At 43.1% G+C, this 19946-nt stretch overlaps 1 protein-coding gene across 4 annotated transcripts in view; it reads right to left on the bottom strand.

Annotated features, from left to right (window-relative positions):
- LOC125255412 overlaps positions 1-19946 on the bottom strand; it is a 54235-nt gene that overhangs the window by 14191 nt on the left and 20098 nt on the right. For 3 of the 4 annotated variants that reach the window (XM_048170632.1, XM_048170630.1, XM_048170633.1), the window contains 13 exons: positions 18970-19103; positions 18581-18859; positions 18268-18363; positions 18008-18149; positions 17534-17620; positions 16900-17033; positions 16502-16780; positions 16219-16314; positions 15947-16088; positions 15379-15504; positions 15111-15295; positions 14544-14704; positions 14118-14363 (listed from right to left, as the gene is read on the bottom strand). In XM_048170632.1, coding sequence (XP_048026589.1) covers positions 14118-14363; positions 14544-14704; positions 15111-15295; positions 15379-15504; positions 15947-16088; positions 16219-16314; positions 16502-16780; positions 16900-17033; positions 17534-17620; positions 18008-18149; positions 18268-18363; positions 18581-18859; positions 18970-19103 — 2107 coding nt within the window. Of the gene's footprint in view, positions 1-1587; positions 2121-2210; positions 2314-13735; positions 13899-14117; positions 14364-14543; positions 14705-15110; positions 15296-15378; positions 15505-15946; positions 16089-16218; positions 16315-16501; positions 16781-16899; positions 17034-17533; positions 17621-18007; positions 18150-18267; positions 18364-18580; positions 18860-18969; positions 19104-19946 lie in introns of those variants that run through there. The other variant, XM_048170631.1, reaches the window with a different exon arrangement.

The following is a 19946-nucleotide window of genomic DNA, read 5'->3' on the forward strand; positions in this document are numbered from 1 at the left end:
TTCTTATAATTAATAAATTTGTGGGCTTAGGGTTTTCCCAATTAAACAGTGTTTTTAAAAAAAGAAAATTCTACATACATGAAAATGATTACTGGCAGTTGAGTTAGTAATTTTTGCTTGGTTCATAATAAAAAATGATATTATAGTTTAGGATTTGAACCCAGCTCCCTTACTTTAAACAAATTACACCACTAGACTATCATTTCTCATTGTTGGTGCCCCTTCAAAAAATAATAATAAAAAGTGCATGAGGACCCTGATTTTACATGTTTAATAGACTAATGATTAAGCATGATTTAATATTGGGAAATTATTTTGTCAATTCACAGATTATTAAACACTCACCATTAATCAGCAGCAGTAGAGACACACACACTGAGATTAGAAACCTCATTGTGACGAACCGCACCTACACATACATATACATGAAACATTCAAAATATTTATTTTTCTTTTTGTTTATTGTACAGATTGGTAAAAACTTAAATTATAACTTTCACAAATGTATATATATATTTTGCAAAATACTTTAGCTCGGTCAAAACCCTAGTCATTTGAGCCCAACAGGATAAAATGAAGAGAAATATCTTTACCTGAGGTCAGATGATCAAACTCTCTTCAATACAGTGATGCTGAACTGCAGCTCTTACATTCTTATCAGGGCCTTTAATAACTATGGGAGGATCATTTCTGGAAAAGGGAGTAATCTCTAAACAATACCTTGAAGATGTGTTTCATTTCTTTTCATCTTGTTAGAGATTGTATCGATGCTTGCCATTTAATCATTTGACTTCATTGTGCAGCTCTGTTGTGTACGGACTGCTCTGATATTACAGTGAAAACAATAGTTAATGTGTATGTTGACCTAAAATCAGATCATGTTCCTTTTAATCTGGATCAGTAAGATTCCCAGCAACAATGTATAAATATATAATACAATCACAACGATTTCAAAATGAAGGTGTGACCATCAGACAATGAAATGCTTTGTTAATAATTGTCAGCAGAGTTGCAAAAAACAGGTTGAGAAGAAAACAGACTGTAAAACACTTTAAGAATGAAAGCAACGAATTAAGTGTGAAACAACCAGGAACCCTTTAGTCTTCAGTGTCACCATTTTCCAGAACTGCAACCTACATGGAGTCTCCAGAAGTATAAGGTGACCATTTCTCAGAGACAGAGAACTGTCTAATTATTAAACACAACTGAATAAAATGCATTTTTAGACCTCATCAACAATTAAATATCACCTATAAATGATTATATTCAATCTTCATTAATTCTTGATACTTACTGCATTATGTCCCTATCATATGCTTTGATTTTCTGGATAAAATATGAATATATTGTTTGCTTGTTTGTTTTTTAAAGAAAAACTGCACTTATAAAATATAAAATGCACATTTTCAGAAATATAGCAGCTTGATGTTTCTTTACTTTTTGCAACTGAAATGGTTTAAAATCTAAAAAAAAAAAAAAGATTTCTTGGAAATATTGTTTTAATTGGAGATGAACTGAAATGTCTTTTTTCCTTTCTAAAACAAATCTCTGGTTTGCGTCACTCTAAAATATGATCCAATTACACAAATCAGTTTCAACAATTAAAAAGATATAAATTCCAAAATAATGGAATTGATGTCTTCATCTTGTTATCTTGAACAGCAACATAAGCATTTACACTTTTTAAATAAGTTATAGAACAGAAAGGAATTGTAGAACAGGAATCATCCTTTTAATGTTTTGCATAATTTTAACAAACATGCATTTGATATTATAGCATGTCCTCTTAAGTAAAATTAATGACTAAAATAGTACATAGCAATTGTGAATGATTAATTGATTGAATTCATTAATAATTAAATAATTTTTGGTGCTTGTAAGTAAACAAACAAAGGATACATATCATCTGTGACAGAAACAATTAGAAACTCAAAACTAGTGTGTCATCAGTGCCACATTCATTAAAATGGCATCAGACAGTATGCATGTAAATTCTGCCCTTTTTGTAGTACAAAACTAAAAGTGTGTCAGGACACTCATCAGAGGAACAAGAAACACCATCAGAGAACCACACAGACAAGAAGCCTCAGATTCCTTCACTTGATCTGGGACCCACTTATCTGTGAATAGGGGACATAATGCAGTGAAATGTAATGTACTCATAACAGAAACCTTTATTTAAAAATGATTAAAATAAATTAAATATTCACCTGTGTTCCCTCCAGACCACATCAGAGGACCCATGGATATGGAAGCACTGTCATGGAAGTCCAGAGACCTGCGCTCTCTCCGCTCGTGTCCAGAGTCACAGTCCTGATAGAGAAAGTGGAAAATCCAAGTGTGTAAATCCCTGTTAAATATCATTGATATTTCAATCACAGTTCACAGTGCATCAGGTTCTTTGTGAAAGGAGTGCACAAGAGTGTCCTGCAGTGGAAAGCCAAAACAAGCATTTTAGCAGCCTAACATACTGACACTGAGGCATTAGATTAATTTAAAGCTACACTGTGTAACTTTGTTGTTCATATTAACTACATTTTTAATAATTACTGAGCTCATTGTGAATCCATCTTCCAAACAGTGTTTTCGACTTGCGCTGAATCACTACAGTAAGCCTACAATAATACCACATTCATATATAATGATTTGTTTTAGGAGTTCGAAACAGCTTGCCAAAGCAAACTTTCCAGAAACGTTCGCTCCGGCTGGTAAACATCATTGTACTACCATTGGTCCATGGCAATTACATAATAGGTAGGTGTGGCTCTGCCTTCTTTGACATGGAAATCTTCTCTGGTTCATTTCCTCTGTTTAGTCTGTCGAGGTCAGATGGGAGTGAAAACATTCACTAGAGAGCTGCTTTATAGTAGAATCTGAAGTTGTAATTAGGGATGTCCAGATCCGATCATGTGATTGGAAATCGGGCCCGATCACGTGGTTTCAGACTCGATCGGAATCGGACGTTACCTCCCGATCAGGACTCGGATATATATGTATTAGGGGTGCAACGGTTCTCAGTAAAAAATCGAACCCTACGGTTCTCCACTTACGGTTAGGTATGCACTTGCACCGCGGTCCATCTCGAATGACGACGCATCTATTGGTTAATATGGTTTGTTTAAAATAGCAACGTGGAAAACAGACAGAGTTCAAATAATGTATGTTTCAGTCGATGGATGCGCAAAACGTTACAACAACGATAATCAGAAAGCGTGGACAAAACAGTCACTCTTTGTAAACTGTTAACTGCGAGTGCCGTCTGCTCTAATGTCCAGTCATTTACGCCGTCATCACCCGGGTGTTGATACAGGTGAGACCTGAACAGCACACGTTGCTGTCTGTGTTTAAACTAACTCATTTAAGCCTTGCTGATTTAAACCTTCAAGAACAAGACGCGAAAGAGAACTTGCACGCGCTGTGAGAAGATTTGTGCGCTCATCCGAAGCGCGCACACGCTTATTTCAGTCAGCGCGCAAATACTGAGTTCTCTTTCAAGTCTTGCGCTTCAGCGGACAAATTCATACAAAAATTATGTCAACATGCCCGTCTTAGCGAGTATCCTAGCAAACATAGTCGGTTATGTCTTAAGTGAACGTATATTATTCGAGAAAGACAGCGCATGTGTAACAGTATATGTACTGGATCGTGCATGTCTTATAGGGAAAAAAAACTATTCCTGCTGCCTGTTTTTAATGTTAAATCAAACAACAAATAACAAAGAAATCACTCACTGCTCTTGACTGAATAGTTTTTGTAACTTCAATAATGATTAATCTTTATTTATTTTATACAGTAAAGATTATATGCAGTGATATTTTATATTTCATTACTTTATCCATTTTCTGTACGTGAAAACGTCTCGGTTACGTATGTAACCCTCGTTCCCTGAAGGAGGGAACGGAGCCGTACGTCAGTAGTGACCGACGAATTGGGATATCGCTAGGGAGCCCTATCAGCTTCGAGTGAACTAAAACAAGCCAATGGAATTGGCGTGCGATATTTGCATAATGCGCACCGCCTCCGACAGGTGTATATAAATAGGAAGCAGATGCAATCGCACTCTGTTTTTCGCTGAGGAACTTGTGTCCGCACTACAGCGAGGGTACAGAAACTGTGGCGACGGGACGTACGTCTCCGTTCCCTTCTTCAGGGAACGAGGGTTACATACGTAACCGAGACGTTCCCTTTCAGTCGGTCACGTTCGACGTACGTCAGTAGTGACCGACGAATTGGGATCCCAAATAAAGCGCCACAGTTACGAAACCCCTTCCAGTGCCCAGCGCAAGCTCGGCCACCCATAGCACCAGCTGGAACGGTGAAGGGGGCGAGCTTACGCCGAGAGAGTTTACTGCTGTCTTACCGAATACCCACTAAGTAAACTAGACTACACTGGGGAAGCGAACCCGTAAGGGACGCTGCGGAGACCACAACCTGCCCAGTGGGGAGGAATTTACGTGGGAAATACACATATGGACTGGCCCGTAAGCCGTACGCATATGGAGTCCCTGGGATGGCTCTGCCTGGTAGGGGGAGACTCATCTGACAGGTGACAGCAGAGCTGGCTCTGCTAAGGGAAAGACACGGATTCACCCGTAGGGAGTTTTAAACTGTGGATAATTACACATATGGGACTGCTCACGTAGAGGAGTCACGACATATGGACCCCAGCCAACAGACAGCGTCAGCGACGGATGTAGGCCTGGCATCAGACACTCCGCAATGTCCGAGCCGAAGGGGGAGGCGGAGGAACTCGACAGGGTTCGCCAAGCGGGGAACACGACTGGAGTGAAAAGTATGCACGTATCCGGCCCAGGGGGCGGGAATGGTATTGCAAGCCGACACTTAGAGCGGGTACAACACGTCTACCGACTAGTGGATGCGAGTACACGTGAAGATACCGGCTCTACACATAGGCTATAAAACCTAGCGAACGTGTTAGGTGTCGCCCAGCCCGCAGCTCTACAGACATCTGTCAGCGAGGCGCCATGAGCCAGCGCCCAGGAAGAGGCCACTCCTGGTGGAGTGGGCTCTCAACCCGAACGGGCAAGGCACGCCCTGGGATTCGTACGCCAGGGCGATGGCATCCACTATCCAGTGGGCCATCCTCTGCTTGGAGACAGCCTTTCCCTTCTGCTGGCCTCCGTAACAGACAAGAGCTGATCTGAGGTCCTGAAGCTTTGCGTTCTGTCTACGTACACACGCAGAGCGCGGACGGGACAGAGCAAAGCTAGAGCTGGGTCTGCCTCCTCCGAAGGAAGTGGTAGGAACCTTGGGCACATATCCGGGCCGGGGTCTCAGGATAACGTGAGAGTCACCGGGCCCGAATTCCAGGCACGATTCGTCGACCGAAAATGCGTGCAGATCCCTAATTTGCCAACAACTGCATGGTGATGTGCGGCGATAGCGGCAACATACACCTTGAGGGTGGAGGGAGACAGCCTTCGCTCCAGGCCCTCATGCAGGAAGGAAAGCACGGATCTGCCGAGCATAATCGGGGGTCCTCTCGAGAGAGGAGCACCATTCAACGAACCGGTTCCACTTCAACGCATAGAGGCTCCTAACGGAAAGGAGCTCTAGCGAAAGTGATGGTGTCTACGACCGCTTGCGGGAGACCACTCAGAACCTCCGCATCCCGTCCAGGTTCCACAGGTCGGGACGCGGGTGCCACAGGGTGCCCCGTCTCTGAGTCAGGAGGTCCTTCCTCAGAGGAATCGGCCAAGGAGGGGCTGTCGTGAGGAGCGTTAGGTCCGAAAACCAGGTCCGAGTGGGCCAAAACGGAGCCACTAGCAAGACCTGCTCCTCGTCCTCCCTGGCCTTGCACAGGAGCTGTGCGAGAAGGCTCACTGGGGGAAAACGTACATAGCGTAGACCCCGGGGCCAGCTGAGTGCCAGGGCATCCGTGCCGAGCATGCCGCCGGTCAGGGAATAGAACCACTGGCAGTGGGCAGTTCCTGGGGAGGCGAACAGATCTATCTGGGCCTCGCCGAAAGCTGCCAGATCAGCTGGACCGCCTGGGGATGGAGTCGCCACTCATCCGCAAGTGGAGGCTGCCGTGAGAGCTCGTCAGCTGCATGGTTGAGCACACCTGGGACATGAATGGCACGAAGCAACCTCAGATGCTTCTGACTCCATAACAAGAGATGGCGGGCGAGTTGCAACATGCGACGGAAGCGTAGACCACCTGATGGTTGATGTACGCAACGGCCGCAGTGATGTCCGAGCGGACCAGTGCGTGCTTGTCTGACAGCAGCTCCTTGAAGCGGCCCAGTGCAAGACGTACTGCTAGCAACTCCAGGCAATTGATATGCCAATGCAGTTGAGGCCCCGTCCAAAGACCCGACACTGCATGCCCATTGTACATGGCCCCCCATCCGGTGGCAGAGGCATCTGTGTGGACCACAGCGTGCCTGGACACTTGATCGAGGGGCATTCCTGCCCGCAGGAACGAAGGGTCCGACCACCGGATGAGGGTGCGACGGCAGCTCGGTGTCACGGGGATACGGAGCGTGCCGCGCTGCCACGCCCATCTCGGGACCCGGCCGCGGAGCCAGTGTTGAAGCGGCCTCATATGGAGCAATCCGAGCGGCAAGACCGTGGCTGCAGATGCCATATGCCCCAGGAGCCTCTGAAGTCTTTCAGTGGGGCCGCTGTCCTGCGCTTGAGCGAGCTCAGGCAGTTCAACACTGACTGGACGCGCGCCTCGGTGAGACGCGCAGTCCGTGTGACCGAGTCTAGCTCGAGACCGAGATAAGAGATCCTCTGCCCAGGGGCGAGTTTGCTCTTGTCCCAGTTGACCCGAAGACCCAACCGACTGAGGTGAGCTAAAACCATGTCCCTGTGTTCGCACAACTGCTCTCGCGAGCTGGCCAGGATCAACCAGTCGTCGAGATAGTTGAAAATACGAACGCCTTGTTCCTGAGGGGAACAATGGCCGCCTCCGCAACCTTCGTGAAGATGCGGGGTGACAGGGCCAGCCCGAAGGGTAGGACTTTGTACTGACATGCCCGACCCTCGAACGCAAACCGCAGGAAGGGTCTGTGTCGAGGAAGAATCGAGACATGAAAGTATGCGTCCTTCAGGTCGATCGCTGCAAACCAATCCTGGGGACGGACGCATTCGAAAATGCGCTTCTGCGTGAGCATCTTGAACGGCATCCTGTGAAGATACCGGTTCAAAATGCGCAGATCCAGGATTGGCCGTAGCCCACCACCCTCTTTGGTACAATGAAGTAAGGGCCATAGAACCCTGACTTCATATCGGCTGGAGGGACCGGCTCGATTGCATCCTTCGCCAGGAGGACAGCAATCTCCGCCCGGAGAACAGGTGAACTGTCCAACGACACCTAAGTGAAGTGGACACCCCTGAAAACCGGGGGACGCCGGGCGAACTGAATCGCATAGCCGAGTCTGATAGTGCGAATGAGCCAGCGGGACGGGCTGGGGAGCGCTATCCAGGCTTCCAGACACTGAGTCAGCGGGACCAAACGCACCACAGACGTACCGGGGGTGGGGCAGCGAAGCAGAGTACGGGGACCCGACTCGGACGGCATGGTAGCGGCCCGGAGTGTGATCAGACTCTGCAAGGTAGCAGTGTGTATGGGAGACGGCACACGGGGTGCGGCCTGCACCATCACACTGGCACCTGCTGGCGATGTGAGAGGGGGCCGCGCGTGGCAAGGTGGGGCCTCGCACGCTGACAGCCACAAGCAGAGTACGGGGACTCGACTCGGACAGCATGGTTGCGGCCCAGAGTGTGGTCAGACTCTGCGAGGTAGCAGTGTGAATGGGAGACGGCACATGGGGTGCGGCCTGAACCATCACACTGGAACCTGTAAGTGAGAGGGGGCTGAGAGTGGCAAGGCAGGGACCCGCACACTGCCAGCCACACCCTCTCGGGACCTGGAGGATCAGACAACAGTTCTATCCGTGGGTACCGCTGGACTCCGGAGAGCCAGCGGCGGAACAGACCAGAATTCTCCCCCCAGCCCTCCTCCGGGGAGAAAGAACTGTTTACCTCAGCTCCAGGTCGCCAGGTCGCCATATCTCCAGGACCGCTTCCCGCTAGCCAACTGGGTTGACTGCGGGCTAAGCGGGCTGGGTTTTAGGCCAGCTTGTGAGATGAGTGCATCGAGAAAGCGTACTTTGACGACGACACATCCCAACAAGACTAGCCAGGGGTGTTTCTGGACCACCACGGTGGGCATTGTCTGGCCAGGGGCCTGCGCTATGACTTGCACCATGCGTAGCTCAACCCCGACTCAGAACTACCCAGATGCAATGAGTGCTTTGGCCTACCACGGACTTGCCGGTGACCAAGACCCATGCAGGGCAGAGGTGGTGTGATCGTAGCACTGCCACCCCACCCCAGAGGGTAGTGAGAGAGAAAAAAACTTGTAATGCAGATTATGACCCCTTTGGCGTTTCATATTTGACACCAAAAAAGGCTACAAACCGCCAAGTTTTTCCATGCACGTCTGGGCTAAAGACAGGGGGCGGGGCAAGGCGAGTATGCGTCGCACCACGCCCCCAGGGGCCCGGGAAAGTATGGTTGTCAAGTCTGAATCTGATTCAGCATGAGCACATCACAACCGTGGGACACTCAGCCTCATCTTCACGTTCAGAACTCAACAATACTCTCTCCAATGTAGCAGTCGACGTCTGATCCTCTGCTGGAGCCCTGACTAAGACGCTAGGTCCCCCATGAGAAGGACCAGCAATCCATGCAGAGGCTACCAGCCATGTTGGACCGTGAACGTGGCCGTCCAACTGGACGACACACGGCGCACTGGGCGCCGACGTGGCTATGTTGAACTAAACATGAACCACCCACGAACAAAGTCACAACATGTTTGCGATGCACTAGAGGAGTGGGGGGCCCACGGAGAATGGCTCGGCGGGTAATGCCCCACTGTGATCCTCTGGTCACCCAGGCTTATTAACCAAAGTAGTATTTCTCTGATTCAGAAAAATAAACTAGATCGGGGAATAAGTGAGGGGACTCCACCTCATTAAAGGCACTCGAGTCTCGACCGTGCATCTAGAGCGCCAGACAGCGCGCAGGGTCGCCATGGCAACGCGCGCTGTCAGCCGGCAGCTCGACGGCACACGGCGCGCTGAGCGCTCAAACCCTTACGAGAAAGGCGAGACAAACAACGCGCCGACGTGGGCATATTCTCATAAGAGAATATGAACCACCCACAAACACAGTCTCAGCACGCTAAGCAGACATGAGAGAAAGTGATTGTGGCCGTCAGTGAGGATAGGAAACGACCGCCTCCAGAAACGCACAGACAGAATGACGTCTTGAAAAAGACGCAGTGTCTGTCTGTGAAGCTCTTTTAGAAGCTTTTGTTCTTTGTGCCGAAGCACACAGGGAACAGCCGCGATGTGACTGCAGGAACAGCTTTCACTCCCTGAGTCACATACACAGAGGAACCGGCCCAAATCGCAAACCAAACGGGGCAAATAATGCTGTGAAAACAGCAGTTGAGAGCTGAATAACAGCTCGGAAAGCTCACTCTGGAAGCTCGCAGCCTCGCTGTACGGTGCCATAATACCAGCACTGTAGAACGAAAGCTCTTCAAAGGCTTGAAAAGTCACTCTCAGTCTAATAGCAGGAACACACAGGTTGGCTCCGAAGCGAAAGACAGAGTGCGATTGCATCTGCTTCCTATTTATATACACCTGTCAGAGGCGGTGCGCATTATGCAAATATCGCACGCCAATTCCATTGGCTTGTTTTAGTTCACTCGAAGCTGATAGGGCTCTCTAGCGATATCCCAATTCGTCGGTCACTACTGACGTACGTCGAACGTGACTGACTGAAAGGGAACTACTGTTAGATACCTGAAAAACCTGAAAAGCACTGTTCCTGGATCTGTTTTTTTCGCTCTTCTTTATTCTTTTTCATGTATTATAGAAGTATCGGATCGGGACTCGGTATCGGTAGATACTCAAAATCAAATGACTCGGACTCGGACTCGAGGGCAAAAAAACGTGATCGGGACATCCCTAGTTGTAATTCAATCTATTGTATAACGTGATTATATAAATGAACATGATGTGACTTCACTGGAGTGGTGAATTACAGAGCTCATGCAAACAAGTCCACATCACTATGATCAGATGCTTTCATAACTGCTGTTTTCTCACCGCTGTTATTTTTGTTGTTCATTTATTTTGTTATTGAGAGGAAAGCGTGCAGCACATACACTGATGAGCCAAAACATTATGACCACCTGCCTAATATGCTGTTGGTCATCCGCATGCTGCCAACCCAGCAAGGCATGGACTCTACAAGAACCCTGAATGTGTCTGGCACCAACACTTTAGCAGTAGATCCTTTAAGTCCTGCAGTTTGTGGGGTGGAGCTGCCATGGATCAAACTTGTTGGCAGTGTGGCAGGGTGGACCCAGGGTTTCCCCAACAGAACATTGCCCAGAGCGTCACACTCCCTCTACCAGCTTGTCCCACAGGGCATTATTTCTATGAATGAACATGCATATCCCCAGGACATTGTGTGCAAATTCATGTACATTGCCCTTTTGTATTATATACTGTTTTATGCATGCCTTATGATAGAATTATTAGATAATGTAACCTTATTGGTATCATGTTTCATGTCAAAATGATACTCATTTCATTTCCTACACATTGGAGTACATCACCTCGTCATAATGTGCATGCCTGTTATATTAATCAGAGTATAAATGGACACAAAACCACAAGCCCACTTAAATGAGTCAACTTTCAAACAAAGGAACTTTTCCCTGTTGAAATTATACCCTTTTCATTGGTCAAGCCAAACTGGAGAGTCAAGTCAAGTCACCTTTATTTATATAGCGCTTTTTAAAATGTAGATTAATGTATAATAATGTCAATGCAGGCAGATCAAAGCACTGTTGAATATCAAAAGTCAAGTGTCCCCAACTAAGCAAGCCAAAGGCGACAGTGGCAAAGAACCCAATCTCCAACAGGTGACATCAGGTGGCAAACAATTGGCAAATAGGTGTTAAAATGGAGAAAAAAACCTTGGGAGAAACCAGGCTTAGTCAGGGGGCCAGTTCTCCTCTGGCGAACAGTGCTTTGTTACGACTCAGGTTGCTATCATAAGTCCGATAGGATCGTAACATTCAGAGGTGTGACCTCTGCAGAATTTAAAAGCCACTATATCCCGATGCTTCCTTGAGTTGTTTCTGTAGAAAAGAGTAGAACCATTTGGTCTGACTGCGACACAGTGGGACTTCCCCACGTCAGCTGGACCTCAAAGTTACAACAAGCCATGTAGTAACTTTCCACCCAGGAAAGAGAACTCTCCGACAACAAGAGAGTCAGACTGACATCGCTAAAGTTCGTCATTCTTCACCACCATCGAACTATTAAAATATCAAGACTTTTCATTGTAGCGATGTACAGTTATTAATCAATTTATGGATGAAATATGAATATCATAATTCAGAAAGCTTTATGACGTTCATATATCGACCCAACGGGGAATTAAACATATATGGTGAATTAACTACAACAAATTATAATCAATCACATATATGATTAGTTCTGGTTTAATAATTATGTGGAAAACTATCAGTTCGTCCACCGAAACGGAAAATTATCCACAGATTATCACGACAGAAATGTTATTCTCGGGCCGGGAGACTAACTTTCTATCATAGCCTCCAAATATAGAGCAAGGATATTAGAATCAGAACGTTAAAGTGACTCGGTTGTTGCTAAAATGAGCAAGTGAACAAAAAGCATGGATATAATGAGTTTAATATACGAAACGGGTAATACACAGGTTATACGGCTAAATGGACACAAGTAAATACAAATACATACAAAGTAGAAGGAGAGGCAGAAACGAAAGAGATGATCAAAGCAGGTCAAATTGCAACAGTTCACCTTTGAGAGCCAGCAAGGAAACTCAGTATTTAAAATCGTAAAAACGTTATACTTGCATGGGTTAGTCAGGGTGCTTGGAGTTTCGGAGCGCTCGGTTTGATAGTTGCTTCTTCTTCCGGAGGTTGTTTCGGCGAAGTTTCAAACGAAGGTTTAACTGTTGTAATATGACCGGAAAATAAAGAAGAGAGTCCGTCTTGACGGCAGGAACTCGTGCAGAAAACTTGTGCCACCAAAAGACGCGTGTCATGGTGTTTTAAAGACAACAGACCAGAACGCCTTCTTGATAACGTCCTCCAATGCTAGCGTTGCAATTTGGCGGGTTTCCACATTCCTTTGTCCTGTCTCCCGAATAAATTTATGGTATGTTGAATCAATGCATTTTCTTCATAGTGTTATTAAACATTGAACGATGCATTTGACAGAAATGTAACGTACATCAGTGAATAGCTCGGATTCACAGCTTTACGGAGAAATCAAACTCGACAGGTGTCTCTCGTCATATAAAGAAGATACCCTTTACACTCTATTACTACAGTTTCACATGAAAACTAACCTACTACAGTCAATTCTACAATTCTACACTAGTAACACATACATGCAGCGAGCACTACAATGGCCGATACATTCATATTTGTAGGTATAATGTTTGTGCATACAGTCTCTATGTAGGGGAGCCGTGTGTGTGTGTGTGTGTGTGTCTGTGGGTGTGTGCGTGTATTTTCCTTTTATGACCGTTTGGAATTTGGACCTGGTCCCTAGAACCCGATCCGTGGTGTTGCACCCCCTTTGAAGTCGCGGAGGAGAGGTTAGGGGACTTATCGAAACAGTCATAAAAAGAGTCTCGTGATCCATTAGTGTCTGCCGGGCCGGAATCGATGTAAGATTTACAAACCAAAGTTCCGTGAATTGAGGCTTAAACACAGTTTATGGTGGGACCTGCTCATCCTTGAGACTGTGCAGACCCTACATCATCAAGACTTCATTGGATGGACGATTGTTCAATGGCTAAGGCATTACAAGTACCGTACATTTAACTAACTAAACAGAGGTTTAGTATAAGCTTTAGATCTCTTGTTGCCAAGATGCTTTAAATTTAGAAACTGATGTTTATGTTCAGGTAGTTAACTGACACTTAATTCACTTTAACTTCCATTTTACCCATGTATGTGTGAGTATGTGTTCGTGATTTAGTTAAATAAAACTTTTGTGCACATTTACGTGAGTGCCAAGTATGTGGTCACTGCTTGCAAATGTCCCATTTACAATGCAATCATATTTCCTTCTGGGTTAATTATCAACATTTTGTAAAAGAAAACAGAACTCATCGGCTAACTAATTTTACTGCTTTAAGGTCCAGTTCTGACGCTTGCATGCCAATTGTAGGAGTGCCCATTTTCCTGCATCCAACAAGTTGATTACCAGCAAACCATTGTTTGCTTAGCATCTAATCTACCCAGACCTCAATATGTGGCCTTGTAAGGAGATGATCAACGATGTTACCTGTGACTGGTCATAATGTTCAGCTAAACACCTTTCTCAGCAGTGTGGGTGGAGGATGTTCGTTAACAGTATATCCATGCAAAAGGTATTTCCAACTTCTTTTACCCCGAAAAAGAACTTTGCTGAGAGTTTATTGGGACCTTAACCATAACCAACACTAGTAACTTTTTTATGCTTCAAATGCTAGATGGCCAAAAGAATATATTGTAGCTTAAACTATCATTTTATACATTTAAATGGATGTTACTTTAACTGCAGTGTGATGAGAATCTCCATTACAATAAATTATACAAAAACATAATTCAGTACTATTATGAGAGGTACTGAAAACTGACCATTGAGCAGCGATTGCTTGACAGAAGGCAAAGGTGAACAGCACAGTGCAGGTAAAGCTTAGTGGATTCTGCAGTGAAGATAAACATCCCAAATGAGAAACGGCTGGATGTCGAAATGCCATTCTGGAGCAGCTTCAGTGTGTCATCATTGGGATTGGGACACCTGACAATATCAAGAATGACAAATTCTCTCATTTGAAACAGTCAATACACATTGGCATTCCATGTTCAAAAATGGAATCTTGTGCTTTAATTCTAAAATACTGAAAGACAAACTATCTATGGCAATCCTAAAAGTGATATGATTATAATTTATTCAGTAAAAGTGCTACATTGAGTTAAGGCTAAGCTTTAAAGAATAGAAAAACAAACAATGCTTTACTCTGAAACGATGAGATCCCAGCGGAGGCTGTAATCAGGATCATTCACAGGTGTAGCCCAACACGTGTCCATCACCAGGGCAAACTGGCGGCTGTCGACCCCCTCAACACGAACTTCCACATGCATCTCCTGGTCGAGCTCTGCATCCACTACACCAGTGAAGGGCCGGGTAAACTCATCATCCTGATATGGAATCATCCGGACCCGATATCTGCCTTCACCAGCGGGGAGGATCTTTTGCACAATGCTGATGAAATGTTCAAGATCCATTTATAAAAAATTGATTTTTTTATATTATATCTCAATTTATATTCAGAAACACAGATATTAAGAGCATAGCATATATACAGTATTCTTGGAGTATATTCACATATATTTACTCATTTTTATACTGTACAGTAGTTTTTCCTGCTTAAAAGATTCCCACCTCTCCAGTGAGTTGATTTCCACATTCATAGAAAGTGTTTCTGTTTGAGGATAAACACAGCTGAAAGAAAGCTTCAGAATTTTCTCTCTGCTGATGATGAGACCTTCTGACCTCGGTGTCCCCAGAATAAAGTTATTATAGATGAAGTGGGTGCTGTTAGCCTGTGGACAACAAATATAACATTTTTGTAATTAAGTCTAAATTTAATTGAAGGTATTTTAAATGTATTTTTGTTAAAGCAAAATTAGAAACTAAGACAAAATTTGCCTCAGTCAAGAGACATAATGGTGGGTGACATTAATGGTGGAGAATGCGGGCAAAACTTCCAAACTCTTTTGTGGCATGGATTAGTGTATCTTTCCCTGCTGAATCTCTCAGAGTCTTTAGGGAGGTCTGTTTGGGCCCCTCACTTGGTTGTTACAGATTCTTCAGTACCTTTACAGACCTCCATACAGACTTCTCAAAGTCTCAGAAAAGAAAGATTCCCCAAGTGGTTAAATCAAACTCTGTATAATCTATTCAAATATACCATCTAATTATTTGTATTGCCTGATAGAATAAACTTACCACAAGATTTGTACCACAGATGTGTTCATCATTATCAAAATGGAATTCCACTCTGCCATTCCGGACCGTTCCTTTGCAGCTGGGATCATTGAGGTGTAAGACATCAGCTGGAAAACCAGCCTCAAAGAGCTGACAGCGAGACACAGACATGGAGCCAGAGCTGCTTTCACAGGATTCTGAGAAATCTGAGAGGGAAAAAAATAAAGATAATTTATGACTGAAAAAAAAAAAAAAATCATTTCACATTATGTTCTGGAATGATACCAACCAAAAGAGTCAGAATGTGGTTGTGGTCTGTGATTGTCCTTTTTACATAAACAGCCATAAACACCATTTTTCATCCCACATCTTTCATCCTCAGAGCAGCTGAGCTCAGAACAGGGGTTTCTATCAACTAGAAGGGGAAGCACAGATAGATGAAATACAACACAAACTGCTTTTGTTCCACTATTTGAAGTCGCTTTGGAGAACAGCATCAGCTAAATGCATAAATGTAATGTATATGTAAACTTAATGAAACACTCAATCAATTAACATCCTACTTTCAAATCAATTTACTTAGAAAGTTAGAAATTCCAGTATCATGACAACACTAGTGTAGGGTGCCACAAATTATTGAATATTTTCAAAGGGTGCCATCACTGCAAAAGATAAAATTAAAGCTGATAGATAAGCACTGAAAGCCACACACATAAAATATTTGTTGAATGACGTTTAAACATATGCATAATAATCATTCAAACCATTGCACAGAGTTATATAAATGTATCAGAAAATTGGCTTGTAAAACAAAACCTTATTGTTTTTATCTATTTCTAGAAAGATAAATCTTTTACCTTTGTGTCCACCATCCACCCTGAAGGCCCAACGGCCTGCAACATTGACATTACTGGAGTTCTTGAGGTTTGGAAAGGAGCTCCCATTGACTGATCCAGGAATCACAAAGTAGTGTAGGGAGTTTACAGTGTCATAACCAGCCTGGATAAAATATGTAAAATATGCTAATTATATATGTTAACAGTACATATATAAATACATACACTTATATATTATTGAACATTTTCATAGAACAGAAAGGTAACATTTTGTTCGGATAAGTTGCTTTTACCTCAACCATAACTCCTGTTACAGAAGTGTCACCATAATTCATCAGAATAAATGAAAAATTATTGCCTGAAATTAAAACCACTTGAAATGATGTTTCCTGCAAAGATTGGAAAAAAAGGATAATCATTTAGTGTTCATTTTTCATTATTTTTTGACCATTATTTTGATCTTTTTGCTATTATTCATGTTTTAATTCATTATTTTCTGTCACTTTGTATTGTATTCATGCCAACAAAGTATTTTGATTTTGAATGGAATTGAAGTCAGAAGTATATCAAACTCACTGCTCTATACATGGAAAAGTAAGGGACTTTATCCCAAGTTGCAACAAAGACCCAAGAAGCGTTGAAGGTCAGATTTGGGAAATGATTGTTTATATCCAGAGTGGCACGTGTGAGAACACTTCCATTAGTGTACTGATGATATGAAATCACACCTCTTGCACCGTTATTAAGGTCGGTCCAGAGACCAGCAATTATATCTTGGCTTCCATTAGCAGGAAAAGAGTAGGGAATAAACTGTGATGAAGACTGGTTGAATGTGAGATGTCCATTATTATTCACCTGAAACATGAGAAATATTGTCAGAATAACAGCCACAGGTTTTACTGATCACAGATGAGCTTATAAAACATCCACCAGTCACATTTAGACACAGAATTAAGATGGAATCAAATTCTTACATAAATCTGCTGGTATGTGCGGCCAAAGAACAGAAATGGCCTCAACAGCTGAATTTTAGAGGAGCTTCCATCATCAGCAGCAGCATTTCTTGTGTCTCCTGAAGAGCCGAAAGGGTAGAATATTTCTGGTGCTGCTGTGAGAATGAACAAAAACAATACAAAAGATTTGACATTTAAATTTCACAGTAATTTGTAAGGCTCATGTTTATTTATGTAATGTGAGAGGAATCTGGCTGCTATTAGTAGTGGGATGATGATGACCTCTGGTTGTGGACTGGTCTAAGTGTGGACTTATTCATACGTTATTCATGCATTTCTTTCAACAAGACTGGACTACTGCAATTCATTGTACTAAGGGATCGCTCACTCTTGTTTATCTGATGATGTGACACATAGGCCAAATTCCTCATCCATCACTATGGAAAAGACTGAAAACTCAGCAATGATGTTTAAAAAAAGTTTTTTGGGAAAATGTGGAAGTTGATATTAGAAATAAAAACTAAAGATCACTGAAAATGGCCTATTCCACTATTAAGGAAATAATTATTCTGAGCTTTTTTTCTTCTGTCTAATGTGATTTATTTTCCGGAGATATACTGTAAGAGTCTATAAACAAAGCAAGACAACACTTTACCAGTGGATGTGATTGGTGGAGTAATGGATTCTTCTGTGATTGTCTCTGTTGTTGTAGAGGCTGATGGGATTGACTCACTTGAGGCTTCTGGTATTAGGAACAATTTTATATCAACAGCAATCATTTTCAAACAAAATCCAGAGAAGTTAATGGCTGAAGATCATGAGCAAAGGGTGGGATGTGTAAGTACAGCAGCCATCCCATGAGGAGACACATCTCATCTATTGTGCTATATAAATGAACTAACTAAAATTAGTTTTGATACTGACATTAAACAAAAATAATGTTATCATTACAAAAATCCCAGAGTAAAAATCTTAAGGCCGTACACACCAAGCACGATAACTATAAAGTATTTTGAATGTTTTTCATTCAGAACATTGCACCGAGTTATATGACATTTATCAGAAAAAAATGGCTTGTAAAGCAAAACTGTATTGTTTTTATCTATTTCTAAAAATATAAATCTTATACCTTTATGTCCACCATCCACCCTGAAGGCCCAACGGCCTGCAACATTGACATTACTGGAGTTCTTGAGGTTTGGAATGGAGCTCCCATTGACTGATCCAGGAATCACAAAGTAGTGTATGGAGTTTACAGTGTCATATCCAGCCTGGATAAAATATGTAAAATATGCTAATTATATATGTTAACAGTACATACATAAATACATACACTTATAAAGTATTGAATAGTAACATTTTGTTCGGATACAGATAAGTTGCTTTTACCTCAACCATAACTCCTGTTACAGAAGTGTCACCATAATTCATCAGAATAAATGAAAAATTACTGCCTGAAATTAAAACCACTTGAAATGATGTTTCCTGCAAAGATTGGAAAAAAAGGATAATCATTTAGTGTTCATTTTTCTTTATTTTTTATCTATTGCTCTTATTTGTATGACCATTATTTTGATCTTGTTGCTATTGTTAATGTTTTAATTAATTATTTTCTGTCACTTTCTTTGTGTATTAATGTATTCATGCCAACAAAGTATTTTGATTTTGAATGGAATTGAATTCAGAAGTATATCAAACTTACTGCTCTATACATGGAAAAGTAAGGGACTTTATCCCAAGTTGCAACAAAGACCCAAGAAGCGTTGAAGGTCAGATTTGGGAAATGATTGTTTATATCCTGAGTGGCACGTGTGAGAACACTTCCATTAGTGTACTGATTATATGAAATCACACCTCTTGCACCGTTATTAAGGTCGGTCCAGAGACCAGCAATTATATCTTGGCTTCCATTAGCAGGAAAAGAGTAGGGAATAAACTGTGATGAAGGCTGGTTGAATGTGATGTGTCCATTATTATTCACCTGAAACATGAGAAATACTGTCAAAATAACAGCCACAGGTTTTACTAATCACAGATGACTTTAGACACATCACATTTAGACACAGAATTAAGATGGAATCAAATTCTTACATAAATCTGCTGGTACGTGCGGCCAAAGAACAGAAATGGCCTCAAAAGCTGAATTTTAGAGGAGCTTCCATCATCAGCAGCAGCATTTCTTGTGTCTCCTGATGAGCCGAAAGGGTAGAATATTTCTGGTGCTGCTGTGAGAATGAACAAAAAATATAAAAATATAAAAAAAATACAAAAGATTTGACATTTAAATTTCACAGTAATTTGTAAGGCTCATGTTTATTTATGTAATGTGAGAGGAATCTGGCTGCTATTAGTAGTGGGATGATGATGACCTCTGGTTGTGGACTGGTCTAAGTGTGGACTTATTCATGCGTTATTCGTGCATTTCTTTCAACAAGACTGGATTACTGCAATTTATTGTACTAAGGGATCGCTCACTCTTGTTTATCTGATGACGTGACACATAGGCCAAATTCCTCATCCATCACTATGGGAAAGACTGAAAACTCAGCAATGATGTTTTACAAAAGATTTTTGAGAAAATGTGGAAGTTGATATTAGAAATAAAAACTAAAGATCACTGAAAATGGCTGTGGCGAGGGGGGCGTCGTTCAACGAAGTCTGCAGCGGGAGAGAGAGTCGGGAGACGCATGGTGAGTGAGTGGGTTAAATGTAAATCATGAACACCTGTTTCTCATTCCAGTAATTGGCGCGGAGACAGGATAAAACGCCAGGAGAAGACAGGAGTGTGTGAGAGAGAGAGGGACTGCTGACTGAGAACGCTGGACTGCCGAGACACCTGTTACTGGAGTGAAGCCATTACTGTGGAGGTTATTTTGTTGTTGTGCATTTGCACAGACTTTTTGTTGGAGATTTAATATCTGAAATAAAGCTCAGTCAGCAGTCAAAGCCGACCCTGTCCTCTTCCTTCCCTTAGAACTTTGTACTTTGCTACACTGGTGCGGACATTATTTTATCCCTCGCGGTCTTGCACCAAGACCAACACCAAGCCCTGCTGGACCTACGCACTG

The sequence above is a fragment of the Megalobrama amblycephala genome, linkage group LG20 (assembly GCF_018812025.1).
Source record: "Megalobrama amblycephala isolate DHTTF-2021 linkage group LG20, ASM1881202v1, whole genome shotgun sequence".
Taxonomy (NCBI): Eukaryota; Metazoa; Chordata; class Actinopteri; order Cypriniformes; family Xenocyprididae; genus Megalobrama; species Megalobrama amblycephala.